Genomic DNA, 15,000 nt, shown 5'->3' with positions numbered 1-15,000 from the left:
CATTTTTTCTTTCTTCTCTTTATGTTTGTTTCTCTCTGTCCTCATCTTGACTTGACTAGTTTTCTTTCTTTTCTTTTCTGTATCTCTGGCAAATATTTCAAGCGCTCTCTCTATCGTCCTCCTTCACTTTATCTGTCCGTCTTTCCTTCTTTCTCTCTTCTCTGTTCTCTCCCTCTATCTGGCTAATATTCCCCCTCTGTCTTCTTCACTTAATCTTTCTGCCTCCCCCCCCCCCCCCCCTCTCTCTCTCTCTTCCCTTCTCTCTCACTCTGTTCAATCAACTCTGTGAGTGTTACGGCCGCCAGTCCTCCACTGTGAAATCCCATTTAGGGATATTAGCTCCTGTCTCCAAGGAGGGCCCTGATTACCGCCGGCCGCTGCAGCTGAAGGTTAGGTCACGCCATGAATGTGTCACTAGAGACGGCCAATATAATGGGACCTAATCGCTCGGAACCACTCTCTACTTTAGGAGACGCAAGGTGGACTCAGGGAGGAGTGAGTAGTGAGATGCTGGCTAATGACAGAGGATGAGAGAGTGTGTGTGAGTGAGTGTGTGTGTGTGTGTGTGTGTGTGTGTGTGTGTGTGTGTGAGTGAGTGAGTGTGTGTGTGTATGAGTGAGTGAGTGTGTGGGTGGGGTGGGGTGGGGTGGTTGGGGGGGGGGTCGTGTTTCAAGAGACACTTGGCTGAACTTATAGGGTTTTATTTTTTTTATTTAACCAATTAAAAATCTACTAAACCTGTTCATGTGTTTTTTGTAAAATATGTAAAAATGGCCGGGCTGATAAAATGAAAGAAGTTGGAGAGTAATATAACAGGACACAAGGACATTGAATCCAGGCAAGGAATGCTATGAAATAAATGGTCCAATATGTTGTGAAATTCCATATATAGGAGGGGCCTTATGAAAGAGGACAGATGAAAGTCATGATGCTGGCAGTTTTGTTTTTTCCATATTTTTTATTGAAAGCTTCATCAGAGAAAAAAACAACAACATAATAATAAAACCAAAGTTGATCCTATCGTCCACAGATGTACAGAAACGTCTCACCACCGATCACCAAATGTGTGACACAAGTAACGCCCGGCCTTGTCCTCCACCGCACAGAAAACACATGTCAACAACCAACCCCAACAGAAAACTACAATCAGAAACGACAACAAAAACAACAACAAAATAAACATAAACAAAACAAGCGTTAACAAAATCGATGAAAACCTAGCATTGCTAATTAAAAATACTCTGTTGTGAATCTGTCCCAATAAATATGTTCTTTTCTTGTTATCTAATCTCATGGCTAGTGTATTCTAGGTCCTGTGTTTAGCTCCAACTTTTATTGATTGGAAGTGACTCTTTTTCTCTCACTTAAAATATTTTGCTTGGTTTACAAGTCTTTAATGTGTGTGTCGCGGTGTGTGTGTGTGTGTAGTGTGTGTTTGCATGTGTGTGGTAGTGTGTCCCTAATACCTGCAGGGGAGAGGGTGAGACTTGTGAGTCCTTTGAAAGGAAGTGTGTCAAATTGATATGCAACATCAAAAGAAGAAGCGATGCATTGATTAGCCTGTGGAATCCACCTCTCCATGCTGTTTGAGGTCCTATTTCATGCACGCTTGTATATCCATGCCATTCATGGAGAATGAAATCAAAAACCAAGGAACCCGGCTGGTCTCAAAAACCCCTCCAAAACTATCCGACTGGTCATTGACATTCAGTTCTTGGTCAACAACCCCCATTACAAGGCTATCGCCTGCATCAACACTGAAAGACAAACACAGCTGGCCTATCACACGCATCAACAATGATGGGCAGACAGCGTCAGCCTATCATATGCATTGGCACTGAAGGGCAGACAGAGTCAGCCTATCATATGCATTGGCACTGAAGGGCAGACAGAGTCGGCCTATCACACACATCAACACTGAAGGGCAGACATCGCCAGCCTGCCATACACATCAACACTGAAGGGCAGACATCGCCAGCCTATCATACGCATCGATTCTGAAGGGCAGACGTCGCCGGCCTACCATACGCATTGACACTGAAGGGCAGACGTCGGCGGCCTATCATACGCATCGACACTGAAGGGCAGACATCGCCGGCCTTTCATACGGATCGACACTGAAGGGCAGACATCGCCGGCCTATCATACGCATCGACACTGAAGGGCAGACATCGCCGGCCTATCATACGCATCGACACTGAAGGGCAGACATCGCCGGCCTATCATACGCATCGACACTGAAGGGCAGACATCGCCGGCCGATCATACAGATCGGGCACTGAGGTGTCGACACAGCTGCCCTACGCGTTCGCCCAGAGCTGCAGACGGAGACTGCGGAGCGCTGGCGTGTTGCACGCATCACCCCAGAGGTGCGGGCGGCCTCCGGAGGGGGTGCGGGGGCGTGAGATGTGGTGGAGCTGCGAGAGCGTGAACCCTGAGCGGCCACAGATGGCAACGCCGAGCTGTGAAGGGCACCGCATGCAGAGAGAGAGAGAAAGAGAGAGAGAGAGAGAAAGAGACAGAGAAAGAGAGAGGGAGATGAGGTGGGAGGCAAGGGCACAGTACTCAGCACCTGGCCAATCCTGCAGAGATGCAGTCAACCTAAAATCTAGAGAGACAGAATAGAGAGAGACAAATGACAAGGAGGGAAGGAAGGAGGGAGAGAGAGAGAGATAGAGAGAGAGAAAGAAAGAAAGATGTGAGAGTGTGTAAACACACTTTCTTTTGAGCTGTGACAGTGACTGATGTCTGGAATGTTACTTCAAGGCCAGGGGCGAGGTATTGCAGGAAAAACTTGTCAGGGATATAGCAGCAGCACTAAGTGGGCTTGGCGTGTGTGTGTGTGTGTGTGTGAGCAAGGGTGGGTGTGAGTGCAGATGTATATGCAAGCTGTGTTATGGTGACAGGATTCAGAGGGCTAATTTAAATCTAGTATGCGAGTGTTTGATGACTGCGTGTCAAAAAACGTGTTAAAAAGCATATGCGCTTGTGCGTCCGGAGAAAATCTTTGCAAATTGTGCGTGTGCATTTCTGTGAGCATGGGTGAATGTGTGTATGTGTGTGTGTGTGTGTGCGCGCGTGCATTAGCATTCATGGCAACAGAGGTCACCTCATTAGTCAACGTCGTTTTCAAACAGAGTACGAAAGAGGCCAGCTGGTCACAGCCAGACATCTTTCTGCCTCTCTCTGTCTCTCTCTTTCTGCCTCTCTCTCTCTCTCTCTCTCTCTCTCTCTCTCTCTCTCTCTATCTCTCTCTTCCTCTCTCCCCTCCACCTCACCTCTCCTCACACTGCTTCCCACCTGTGCTCCTGCCTGCCAACAGTGGCTACAGCTCCACTCATGACTGTGCTGATCTATGGGGGAGAGAGTGCGAGCAGCACCCAAAAGTCTGAAGAAAGACCCTTTTTATCATCCTCTACCCTCGGCCAAAACTTTCAGCTGCACTCCATCATAAAGCTCCTGTCTGCAAAAGCATGTTATATGCTATATGGCTCCTTTTGAACTGCCCCTCCTGTATATTTTAGACTCTGTGGGTGCACAGCAAGTCATAAACAACATTTTGTTCACATTCTGACCATGTGTATGTGTGTGTTTGTGTGTTTGAGTGTGTGTTATGGGGACCTAAATGCTCTATAGGGTCGAAGGCTTTCCTTCACTGCTGTGAAATGGCAGATAATGAACAAATGTTTGTCATGACCATGAAAGCAAAAGTTCCAAGAGAGAAATACCTAAATCCAACATTTGAGGCCATTTTCCTAAGCCCCCGCGATCCCACCGAGTGATTTGGACCATGTGTCCGGTCCAGTGCGTTTGATCTCGGGGACAATTTCTCTTTGTTATTTCCACCGTGTCATTACTCTTTGGGTAAATGAATAGTCTCCGGGGTAATGCTCTGGGACACGGCCCACTAACCGAAACCAAATGCGGGACCCCGCGGTTCCCCTGTTCCCCCCTGATTTTTGGGGCATGGGGCTCCAGAGAGGGCTTTGACTCGTGCCTCAGTGATGAAACAGGAGAGGAGAACGTGCAGAAAGTGTCCGACCCCCCCCCCCCCATTTCTGGGAGCTCCCCGTCTTTTTCTTCCCATGCTCTCTGTCTCTACTTGACCCTTACTATTAGACACTGCTATTGATTTCTCCTGCTATGTGAAGCTCAGAGACTACAAAAGAATGGAGATGAGGTGTGTGTGTGTGTGTGTGTGTGTGTTTGTGTGTGTGTGTGTGTGTGGGGGGGGGGTACTGTAAGTGGACAGTAAAGCTTCATCTCACAGGTTAGTCTCAGGAGCCATGCAGTAAGCACCATTTATTAGTCTAGCACAAGACACACTCGCCATCAAATCACTACACAACCCTTTCAAAACATCACCTAACGGTCTACATCTGGGATCGGCGAGAGATCGTTGAATAGCAGCTATGAATACCATATTTAACACCATTTCTCTCTGAAACATGTCAAGAGAAGAGAAAAAAAAAATGATTTGCAAAGAGAAAAACACACACATACACAGACACTCACAATGTAATTTCTTGTGATCAACAAACTCTTTGAGTGACCAGTCAAACCAGATCAGACAAGTGCGGCTTTGAGTTGAGAAAATTACTGCATTGAGAAAAAAAATAGCACACAAACAGGTGAGAGTGAAAGAGTAGTGAAAGTCACAGACACTGTTCGCTGTAGGACGAAAGTGAAGATGAGCTAAACCACTGTCACTTCATTTTCCGTCAGCTTTTTTCTTCTTTCTTTCTTTTGTTCAGTCAAACAGCTCCGGTGTCAGTCCCAAATATGGCTTTCTCTTATCTTCCTTTCAAAGACCGCATCACAACAATCCCCCACCCAAACATGTTTGAAGTGAGTGATGCAGTCGATGGGCTTTGATTTCATATCTAAACATTACTCAAAACATACACTTCTTCTATCGTCTTTATGATAAATTTAGTTTAAACGTTGGATACACACACCACTACATTCCGTAAAAAATCTGGAGTTGTATGAAAACAGATCTTGTATGGCAGTTTAGGTTGACTGCCTTGACTGAACAGATGCTTAAATGTGCTTCAAACTGAGATACACCATGGCGACACATTTTCCCCGTTTCTTCAAAAATTGTGTCTTTGTCTTTCAACAGGATTCTGTAGAGCTGGTTGGTACGACATGTCTGTCACTCAAGGTAGATGCCTTGTACCAGCCTACCTCATGCTGTTGAAACATCATGGCTTTCAGCTTTTATCAAAGCACTCAGTGACAGTCAAGTCAACGGGGCGAAGCGTTCACGCCATCGCACACTGTAAAACATAAAAAGATGTTTTTCGACTCATCTCTGTAGGAGAGCTACTTTCTTGTGGTGCTTAAAATGGTTCTTCAGGGGGGGAACACATGGTTCCTGCTTGAACACAAATGTCTTTGACAATAGAACTGACTCTCATAAGACATACAGTAAGAGACTCCAGGAGAACAGGACAATTTTGTGAAATTTTGTGAAAGCCAGCGAACGCGAAACACAACTGCCACAACTGCAACTGTTTTTGCATGTGTACCTTACAACGCAGCAAAAACGACAAGGTGTACTGTTGTTGAATGTCTGATAAAAAATATAACTATATGGGAGTTTGATGTGCAGGCAGGCTCGGAGATCAGATGTCAATCAAATGATCAGGAGAGGTTTGCATGGCTTGAATGCATGCAGTAGACACACAGAAGGTGAAGGCCCATGACAGCTTCCATCTTAGCACCTTAGAAGAGATTGTACATTTGTGGCATTCGATTTGATACACGCAACTTCTCATTTTGATAAGGTCTCGCCCCGTTTGAAGACTGTTCTGAAATGTGCTTTTTTTCCCCCCTCTATCTCTCTCTCTCTCTCATGTGTATCAGAGATATTGGAATCATTTGGAAGCTTCGTAAAAGGCACTCAGAATTCACTCTGATTGTGTGGATGACACCAAAAAACACCTGGTGTCTAAGGGTCCGCCTCTCCTGTTTCAACGCGTACGCCGACCTTCCCACAAAGTGGCTGTGGGTGCACAGACTCCAGAAAGTAAGCTTGTGTGAAATCAAACCAATCTGTCATAGAACGCAGCGTGCAAACAATGGGATGTGACACAAAATTGCTCCTAGGACAAGAGTTCAGACCCTGATGACTCAAAAACAAAGAGAGAGAGAGAGAGAGAGAGAGAGAGAGAGAGAGAGAGAGAGAGAGAGAGAGAGAGAGAGAGAGAGAGAGAGAGAGAGAGAGAGAGAGAGAGAAGGGGGGGTCAAACAGAGGCTAGACGGCCTCGTTTTACACGGAGGCTAAAAGGGCATGGCGGTCATACTGCCATCCAAATGCGATTAAGGGACATTAAAACAAAAACACGAGGACCGAGAAGAGACTAATTTGCTCATGCCACTGCACAAAGGCAGACACTCTATGGGCTAGGCAGGCACAGGGAGAGTGTAGCACCCCAGACATGAGAGAATTTAATGAGCGTTGCATGCCCAGTACCCAACCGACCCTTAAACTGAGACGATTCGCTGGAATGAAGTCATTTGCAAGCTTACACGGGCATGGTCTTTGTGTCTATGAATGTGTGTGTGTGAGTGTGTGTGTGTGTGTGTGTGTGTGTGTGTGTGTGTGTGTGTGTGTGTGTGAGTGTGTGTGTGTGTGTGTGTGTGTGCACCAGTGAAGTAAAGCTGTTTATGTGCTCAGTCTTGGAGAAACACTGAGAGTAGGCTGTGGTGGAGCTTGTGCCAGCAGACAGGCCTGCTTAAAAGAAGTGCTTGTTTGCTTGTCTGTGAATTCCCCTAGGCTTTTCCATTCCCCAGTTTCCAAGTCACATTGGCTCTTGCAGTTTGTTCCAACACAAGACCACATCCTACAGATTCATTTTACAATAGTATCTTGTTGGGCTGCTTGATATGCTTCCCACCCAATGTTTGTGATCAAGAACATATTGCTCAAGACTGCATGTTGAGACATACCACACTGATGGTCGTGGCTAGTCTTTAGGTTAACCTCAGTGTCTGGCCAAGATATGTCAGTCTGGGTTGAAAAAAAGCAGACAACTGTGTCTCTGAAATTATTTTTGTTTAAAGAATGAATGAGAGAATGAAATAAGAACCCCCCCCCCCCCCCTCCAACAACAACAACAAAAAAAACAAAAACGTTATAGATCTCTCAGTCAATACTAAGAAAAGACATGGGCCCGATATTCATTCATTAGTGATGCCTTGTAATTATGATGAAATAATGAGTGCCTCTCCTCTAGTGGACCACTGTGCCTGGTTACCTGTTTCTCTGTTTTTAATATCTAATGTGGGATGATCAGTGGGCTATTTTGACTAAAACCATCTGTATCTGCATCTGTTCAGATCCTATTTACTCTCTGTGGTGCATACAATAACATTGGAGGGTAGCTTCGACCATTTAGAATGAAGAAACAGGAAAAGAGAAAGACAGAGGTAAAACGGAGAAAGAAAGAACAAACTGGGCCGGCCATCAAGGTCAAATCAGAAACAACAATGACAACAGCTACAACAACAATCAATATCAACAATCAACATCAACACCGACATCAACAGGAAAAAAAAAATCAAATATTTGGAAAAAAAGAAGAAAAAAAAAAACACCAAAAAATTCCTCTATTTCAGAGTGTCTCTTCATCTTTGGTATAAAAATGGCCATCCCTCTGGCTGCATGTTATCCACAACTAGGAAAGACTACAGAAATTGTCAACAATTTCCTCTATTGCTTTTTGCACTGATTGGTTTTAGACCATAAGCTCCTACTGAATCTACGAAGTTTTATCATTGCAAGTATTATTTTTTTTCTTCTGGGTTTTTAATGTCATGTTTTATTTTTTTTCTTATTCCTTTTTTTAATTTTTTTTCGCAGTGGGACAAGCAAAGCGGGCTAAAAACATCTTAAAGCTCATAAAAAAGGTCAAAGGTTGCAGATAAAAAGCACTAAAGTCGTCAACAGCAATTAATTTTTTTGCCATGTAAAATTATAACCATGGTAATAAAAAAAACAGGTTCAGCATTTGCAAGAAACTGCATTTACTAAAACGCAGTACATGTGTTTTTTTTTCTTTAACATCTGTGTGAAAAAATCTTGAAGCTTTGTCTCCCTCTATTCTTCTTCCACAGCATTTTGTATCTTCTCTTCAAAATTCGGATTCCTCTTACACAACATTTCCCCCAAAACATTTTTGTTTTCTTCAAATGAAGAAATGAAAAGCTCATGTCTATGAAATCTGTACAGCTTATTTGATAGGTTTATCTCTCTAGCTAGACATTTTTTAGCACCTTGTACCATCAAATGATTCAAGGAACCGATTAAACCACTCTTCTGTTTTCAAACGAGACACAGGACACAGGACGGGACACCGTCTCTGACGTCCTCAAAATTAAGGCAATAAAGATTCAGAAGAAAACACAACATTATTGAGGATCTCTATAAAACTAAAATTTGAACAGGAGGAAATAAAAAATAAAGGAAGAGTGAAAAAGAAACTGTAGCTTAATATCTGAGGAAGACAATCTGTAATCTCAAACTCCCTTCCTCTACTGCACAAAAATCTGTAGCTCTCAAACTCCCTTCCTCTACTGCACAAAAATAAACCTCATTTCCCCTACCTGTGCACTCACCTTTGTTTTTTTTATATTTTTATATATATTTTTGTAATTTTATACTTTTTTTCTCTTTGAGGAATTTCTTGGAGAAAGAATTCAAGCCTCAACTCATCCCAGCTGGCATGTTACCAAATATGATACCTTATCAACCGTTGCCACGGCGCCAAGTGGAGCTTCCAACCTCCCTCCGTCTCTGTGCTCAGACCAGGTAGGACGTGATAAAAGTATCTCTTTTACATTTTTTTTCTAGTTTTTTTTTTTTTGTTTAATTTTTTTGTCTTTTTTCTTTTTTTGGGGGGGTGCCTGGGCGATCTGGAAGCAATCTGTCAGTTCCTCTCTCTTCATTCTCAGTGCGGCCACATCTCCCACTGACTCAAGGCAATGCTGTCACAGGTACATTCTCCCTGTCCCGTTGCTATCTGAGGGCCAGTGAAAGAAAGAGATATGGAAACAGAGATGGAGAGATGGGGGGAGTGAGACAGAGATGGAGAAATAGAGGGAGAGAGACACAGAAAGAGTTTATTTATATGGTATTTACTGGTATGTTTTTGCTTGACAAGATGATTCCAAAGTAGATTGAACTGCTTGTTATGCTTTGGCAGTGCACATGTAGATGCACCATGGCAACACATAATAGCATACAATACGATTATACAATACTACTATAATAATGTTGTCATGAGCTCTCTCTCTGCCTGGTAACACGTGCTGATTGAAGTCTGATGACCTCCACCTGTTCCTGCTCTGCTCTGCCTCACCCTCGTTACCTACCAGCTGCACTGCATTCACCACTCATCATGCCCTCTATATAAAGCCTTGCTTTTCAGTCCACACTTGTCAGATCGTCTGCAACCAGCACCAGTTACCTGCCTGTTTATTGAAAACGCCTCTGACTCTTTGCCTGTGATCCCGGACCCGCTCGACTACTTCTGTGTTCTCCAGCCCCGGTAATCTTGACCTGCCTTCCGTCCCTCTTCTACGAATACCGCCTAGTCCTTGACTGTACTGCTGCTTCGTTTCAATTGCTGTTGTGTGTGTGTTTCCCCCAGGACTTCCCGGATCATCCAGCTCCTGCCTTCGCTGTTCGGCTACTGGGGGAACACACACACGCAGACTCTTGGAACTCCTGTACCCCCCCCGGAACCCCTGAAACCCCCAACCCTTAAATAAACTTTTGAACGTGACGCAATTGTGGTCCTCGTCCTGTTTGGTGTCTGACAGTACGATCTGACCAAACATGGACCCAGCGCACGGTCGAACCAGCATGGAAACCGACGAACCAGAACCACCCACCGCCATGCAACGCCTGGAAGAGACAGAGAGAGAGGTAAACCGCAACACTGCTGACATTGCCTCCCTACTTCAAGCCGGCTTGAGCCAGCGTCAGCAGTTCCAGCAGCAACAGCAACAACTTGCAATGATCATTCAACTTCTCACCAACCTTTCTCCTCTGCCTGCTCCCACCGGCCCAGCCCCAGCCAGCCTGCTCACCGGCCCAGCACCCGAGTCTCCTGCCCAGTCCACTGCTACCGTGGCTGCCGGAGCCCCAGAACCCAGGATCGGCAATCCAGAGCGGTTCAGCGGCGACCCAACCCAGGTACGGGCGTTCCTGACGAGCTGCCGTGTCCAGTTTACCCTGCAACCCAGGACTTTTGCCACTGAAGGGGCGAGGGTCGGTTACGTGATCACTCACCTGACGGGCCGAGCTCGACTCTGGGGAACGGCGGAGTTCGAGCGCCAGACCCCAGCATGTGCAACCTTCAACCTATTCGCAGAGGAGATGCTCAAGGTATTCGATTTGGAACCCACAATAGCCGAGGCATCTCGGATCCTGATGAGTATTCGCCAAGGCAGAAGGACTGTTGCGGATTACTCCATCGACTTTCGAACCGTGGCAAGTCGGAGCTCCTGGAACATGGAAGCATTGGTGGATGCTTTCCTCCACAGCCTGGCGGACTACATAAAGGACGAGCTGGTTTCCCATGATCAACCCCCCACTCTTGATGAAGCCATTGCTCTGGCTGTCCGCATCGACCGCAGGATCCAGGCCGTCATGAGAGAGGGCGCCAGAGTCCATCCACCAGCACACGGAGTGTCCCAACTGCCCTTCTGTCCGCACCTGCCACACCATCTAGCCAGCCGGACCAGTCTGAACCGATGGAGATCGGCCGCACCTCCCTAACCCCTGCAGAGCGCCAGCGACGCATCACCTCCAACTTGTGCCTGTACTGTGGTGGTGATGGTCATCGAGTCGCCACCTGTCCAGCAAAAGCCGGAGCTCACCAGATGTAGGAGGAATCCGGATGAGCTCAATGAACATTCAGCCCTCCATCAGCCGTAAACCCCTCATCCAAGTCTGTCTTCACCTGTCTGATTCCACCCACACCCTGGCAGCCCTGGTGGACTCTGGCGCAGAAGCAAACATTATTGACACAGGACTTGCTCGTCAGCTGGGCTTGGAAAGCCATCGCTTGTCCACTCCTGTTCCAGCCCGGGCCCTGGACGGTCACGCAATTGGCACAGTTACCAGCATCACAGCCCCCATCTCAATGATGGTGTCAGGAAACCACCGAGAGACCATCCGCTTCCACCTGCTCAGCTCTCCAGGCCAACCCCTAATCCTGGGCTACCCTTGGCTCCGTCTCCACAATCCTCACCTCGATTGGGCCTCCGGAACTGTGAAAGAGTGGGGAAATGCCTGCCACCTGACCTGTTTGCGTGCTGCCTCGCTGCCCCCCGGCTCAGTACCCCCCAGCATTGCCCACGACATTTCTAATGTTCCTGAATGTTACCATGGGCTCCGAGAGGTGTTCAACAAGACCAAAGCCACATCTCTGCCCCCACACCGTCCGTACGACTGTGCCATTGATCTCCTCCCTGGGACTGCTCCACCCAAAGGTCACCTCTACTCACTATCCCCTCCTGAAAGAAAAACTATGGAGGATTACATCAGGGACTCCCTGGCAGCTGGACTCATCCGCCCGTCTTCCTCTCCTGCTGGTGCCGGGTTCTTCTTTGTGGGAAAGAAAGATGGTTCTCTTCGCCCCTGCATTGATTATCGAGGTCTGAATGATGTCACAGTGAAGAACCGGTACCCTCTGCCTTTACTCACCTCTGCTTTTGAATTGCTCCAGGGATCCACTATTTTCACCAAACTGGACCTTAGAAATGCTTACCACCTAGTGCGAGTAAGGGAGGGTGACGAGTGGAAGACAGCATTCAACACCCACACCGGCCATTATGAGTACCTGGTAATGCCATTTGGCCTCACCAACGCCCCAGCGGTATTCCAGGCGCTGGTGAATGATGTGCTGCGGGACATGCTGAATAAATTCGTCTTCGTGTACCTGGACGACATCTTAATTTTCTCCAGAACTCTGTCCGAACACACCCGTCATGTCCAGCTGGTTCTTCGACGGCTCCTGGAGAACTCTCTCTATGTCAAGGCGGAGAAATGCGAGTTCCATGCTCAGACTGTGTCATTCCTGGGATACATCGTCGCTGAAGGCAATATCCAGATGGACCCCGCAAAGGTCTCGGCAGTTACCTCCTGGCCAGTTCCGGGGAATAGGAAGAAGCTGCAGCAATTCCTCGGTTTTGCCAATTTCTACCGGAAATTCATCCGGAACTACAGCTCCGTCGCCGCTCCCCTCACAGCTCTGACCAGCATCAAACACCCCTTTTCCTGGACCCCAGAGGCCAACACAGCCTTTCATACCCTCAAGGCCCGGTTCACCACTGCCCCCATCCTCCAGATGCCGGATTCAGACCGGCAGTTCGTTGTCGAGGTGGATGCCTCAGACGTGGGAGTCGGGGCCATACTCTCTCAACGGGCAGAGGAGGACAACAAGTTGCACCCCTGTGCATTTTTCTCTCGCCGGCTTTCACCTGCAGAGCGCAATTATGATGTTGGAAACCGTGAGCTGTTGGCTGTCAAGCTTGCCCTGGAGGAGTGGCGTCACTGGCTGGAGGGGTCCACAGTTCCGTTCCTGGTCTGGACCGATCACAAAAACCTCGAATACATCCGCAATGCCAAACGTCTTAACCCCAGACAGTCCCGCTGGGCCTTGTTTTTCACCAGATTCAACTTCACCCTGTCATACCGCCCAGGTTCTCGGAACACCAAGCCGGACGCTCTCTCCCGTCAGTTTCATAAGGATGACGCCCCTTCCCAGGAACCTGCATCAATTCTGCCCGATCCCTGCGTCGTAGCTGCCCTGACCTGGGATATTGAGGAGGAAATTCAAGAGGCCCTCCGTGACCATCCCAGTCCCAGTGCATGCCCAGACGGTCGTCTCTTCGTCCCAGATAATTTGAGGTCCCGGGTCATACAGTGGGGACACAACTCCCGCCTTGCCTGCCACCCGGGCTCCGCCCGCACCTGCCATCTCCTTGCCCAGCGCTTTTGGTGGTCGTCTTTGAGAAGGGATGTCCGAGAATTCGTCCGTGCCTGCCCCACCTGCAATCAGAACAAGTCCTCCACTCGGCCCCCCGCTGGTTTACTCCAGCCCTTGCCTGTGCCCACACGACCCTGGTCCCACGTCTCCTTGGACTTTGTAACTGGCCTCCCACCATCAGGTGGGATGACTGTCATTCTCACTGTGGTTGACCGGTTTAGCAAGATGGCACACTTCATTCCCCTCCCTAAACTGCCATCTGCCAGAGAGACTGCCCAGGCTGTTCTTGATCATGTCTTCCGTCTACACGGGCTGCCCAGGGATGTTGTCTCTGACCGAGGCCCGCAATTTACCTCTACATTCTGGAAGGAGTTCTGCCGTCTTCTAGGGGCCACAGTGAGTCTCACCTCTGGGTTCCACCCCCAGTCCAATGGTCAATCCGAGCGGGCAAACCAGGAGCTGGAGAAGGCGCTGCGGTGCATGGTTTCTCGCAAACCCCAGGCTTGGGCACAACAACTGATGTGGATAGAGTATGCTCACAACTCCCTCACCTGCTCTGCCACTGGTATGTCACCTTTCCAGTGTGTGTATGGCTACCAGCCCCCCCTGTTCCCCAGCCAGGAAGGAGATGTGTCCTGCCCGTCTGCCCTCGCCTATGCCCGCCGTTGCCGTCGTACCTGGTCACAAGCTCGTGCCACGCTACTCAAGTCAGCTGTCAGCTATGCCACTGGGGCTAACCGCCGAAGATCGCCGGCACCCGCCTACCGTGTTGGCCAGAAGGTGTGGCTGTCAGCCAAGGATCTCCCACTGCGGGTGGAATCGCGTAAACTGGCACCTCGATTCCTCGGCCCGTTCCCTATCCAGAGGGTCATCAGCCCAACCGCAGTCCGGCTCCAGTTGCCAACCTCCATGAGGGTGCACCCTACTTTCCATGTTTCGAAAGTCAAGCCAACGCATGAAAGCCCGCTGGTCCCCGTGCCGCTTCCTCCTCCTCCTCCTCGCCTCGTTGACGGTGGGCTGGTGTACACCGTTCGACGCCTGCTTCGGTCCAGATGGCGAGGTAGGGGCCTCCAGTATCTCGTCGACTGGGAGGGCTATGGACCTGAGGAGAGAACCTGGGTGCCAGCCAGTCGGATTGTGGACCGGACACTCATCGCCGACTTCCACCGTCTGCATCCTGATCAACCTGCAATCCGTAGGGGCCGCCCCAGAGGGGTCCCTAACCGTCCTGCCCGCCCGGCTTCCTGTCATGTGCCTGACCCTGACCCTGTCTCGGTACCTGTCCCGTCTTCTGTCCACGACCCTCCAGCTCCCTCCGAGGATGAGGATGTTCACTCGGACCGCTCGGAGGAATTCTAGCCCTCCACCGGCTCCCCTCCGCCCTCCCGACGTGGTGTCACTCTTGGGGACTTCTGGGGCCGTCCCTTAGGGGGGGGGTTCTGTCATGAGCTCTCTCTCTGCCTGGTAACACGTGCTGATTGAAGTCTGATGACCTCCACCTGTTCCTGCTCTGCTCTGCCTCACCCTCGTTACCTACCAGCTGCACTGCATTCACCACTCATCATGCCCTCTATATAAAGCCTTGCTTTTCAGTCCACACTTGTCAGATCGTCTGCAACCAGCACCAGTTACCTGCCTGTTTATTGAAAACGCCTCTGACTCTTTGCCTGTGATCCCGGACCCGCTCGACTACTTCTGTGTTCTCCAGCCCCGGTAATCTTGACCTGCCTTCCGTCCCTCTTCTACGAATACCGCCTAGTCCTTGACTGTACTGCTGCTTCGTTTCAATTGCTGTTGTGTGTGTGTTTCCCCCAGGACTTCCCGGATCATCCAGCTCCTGCCTTCGCTGTTCGGCTACTGGGGGAACACACACACGCAGACTCTTGGAACTCCTGTACCCCCCCCGGAACCCCTGAAACCCCCAACCCTTAAATAAACTTTTGAACGTGACGCAATTGTGGTCCTCGTCCTGTTTGGTGTCTGACAAATGTAG

At 48.8% G+C, this 15,000-nt stretch overlaps 1 protein-coding gene across 1 annotated transcript in view; it reads right to left on the bottom strand.

The window, feature by feature from the left end:
* Window positions 1–4,201: 4,201 nt before the first annotated feature.
* The window catches only part of LOC121696184 (RNA-binding motif, single-stranded-interacting protein 3-like), a 169,614-nt gene continuing 158,815 nt past the window's right edge, over window positions 4,202–15,000 (bottom strand). Inside the window, exon 15 of the mRNA XM_042077529.1 lies at window positions 4,202–9,037. Within this exon, the coding sequence (XP_041933463.1) occupies window positions 8,998–9,037 (40 nt within the window). The 3' untranslated portion in view covers window positions 4,202–8,997. The remainder of the gene's footprint in view (window positions 9,038–15,000) is intronic.

Source organism: Alosa sapidissima, chromosome 21, assembly GCF_018492685.1.
Source record: "Alosa sapidissima isolate fAloSap1 chromosome 21, fAloSap1.pri, whole genome shotgun sequence".
NCBI classification, from domain to species: Eukaryota; Metazoa; Chordata; class Actinopteri; order Clupeiformes; family Clupeidae; genus Alosa; species Alosa sapidissima.
The sequence above is the reverse complement of the archived record's forward strand: the minus strand, read 5'-3'. Positions and strand labels throughout refer to the sequence as shown.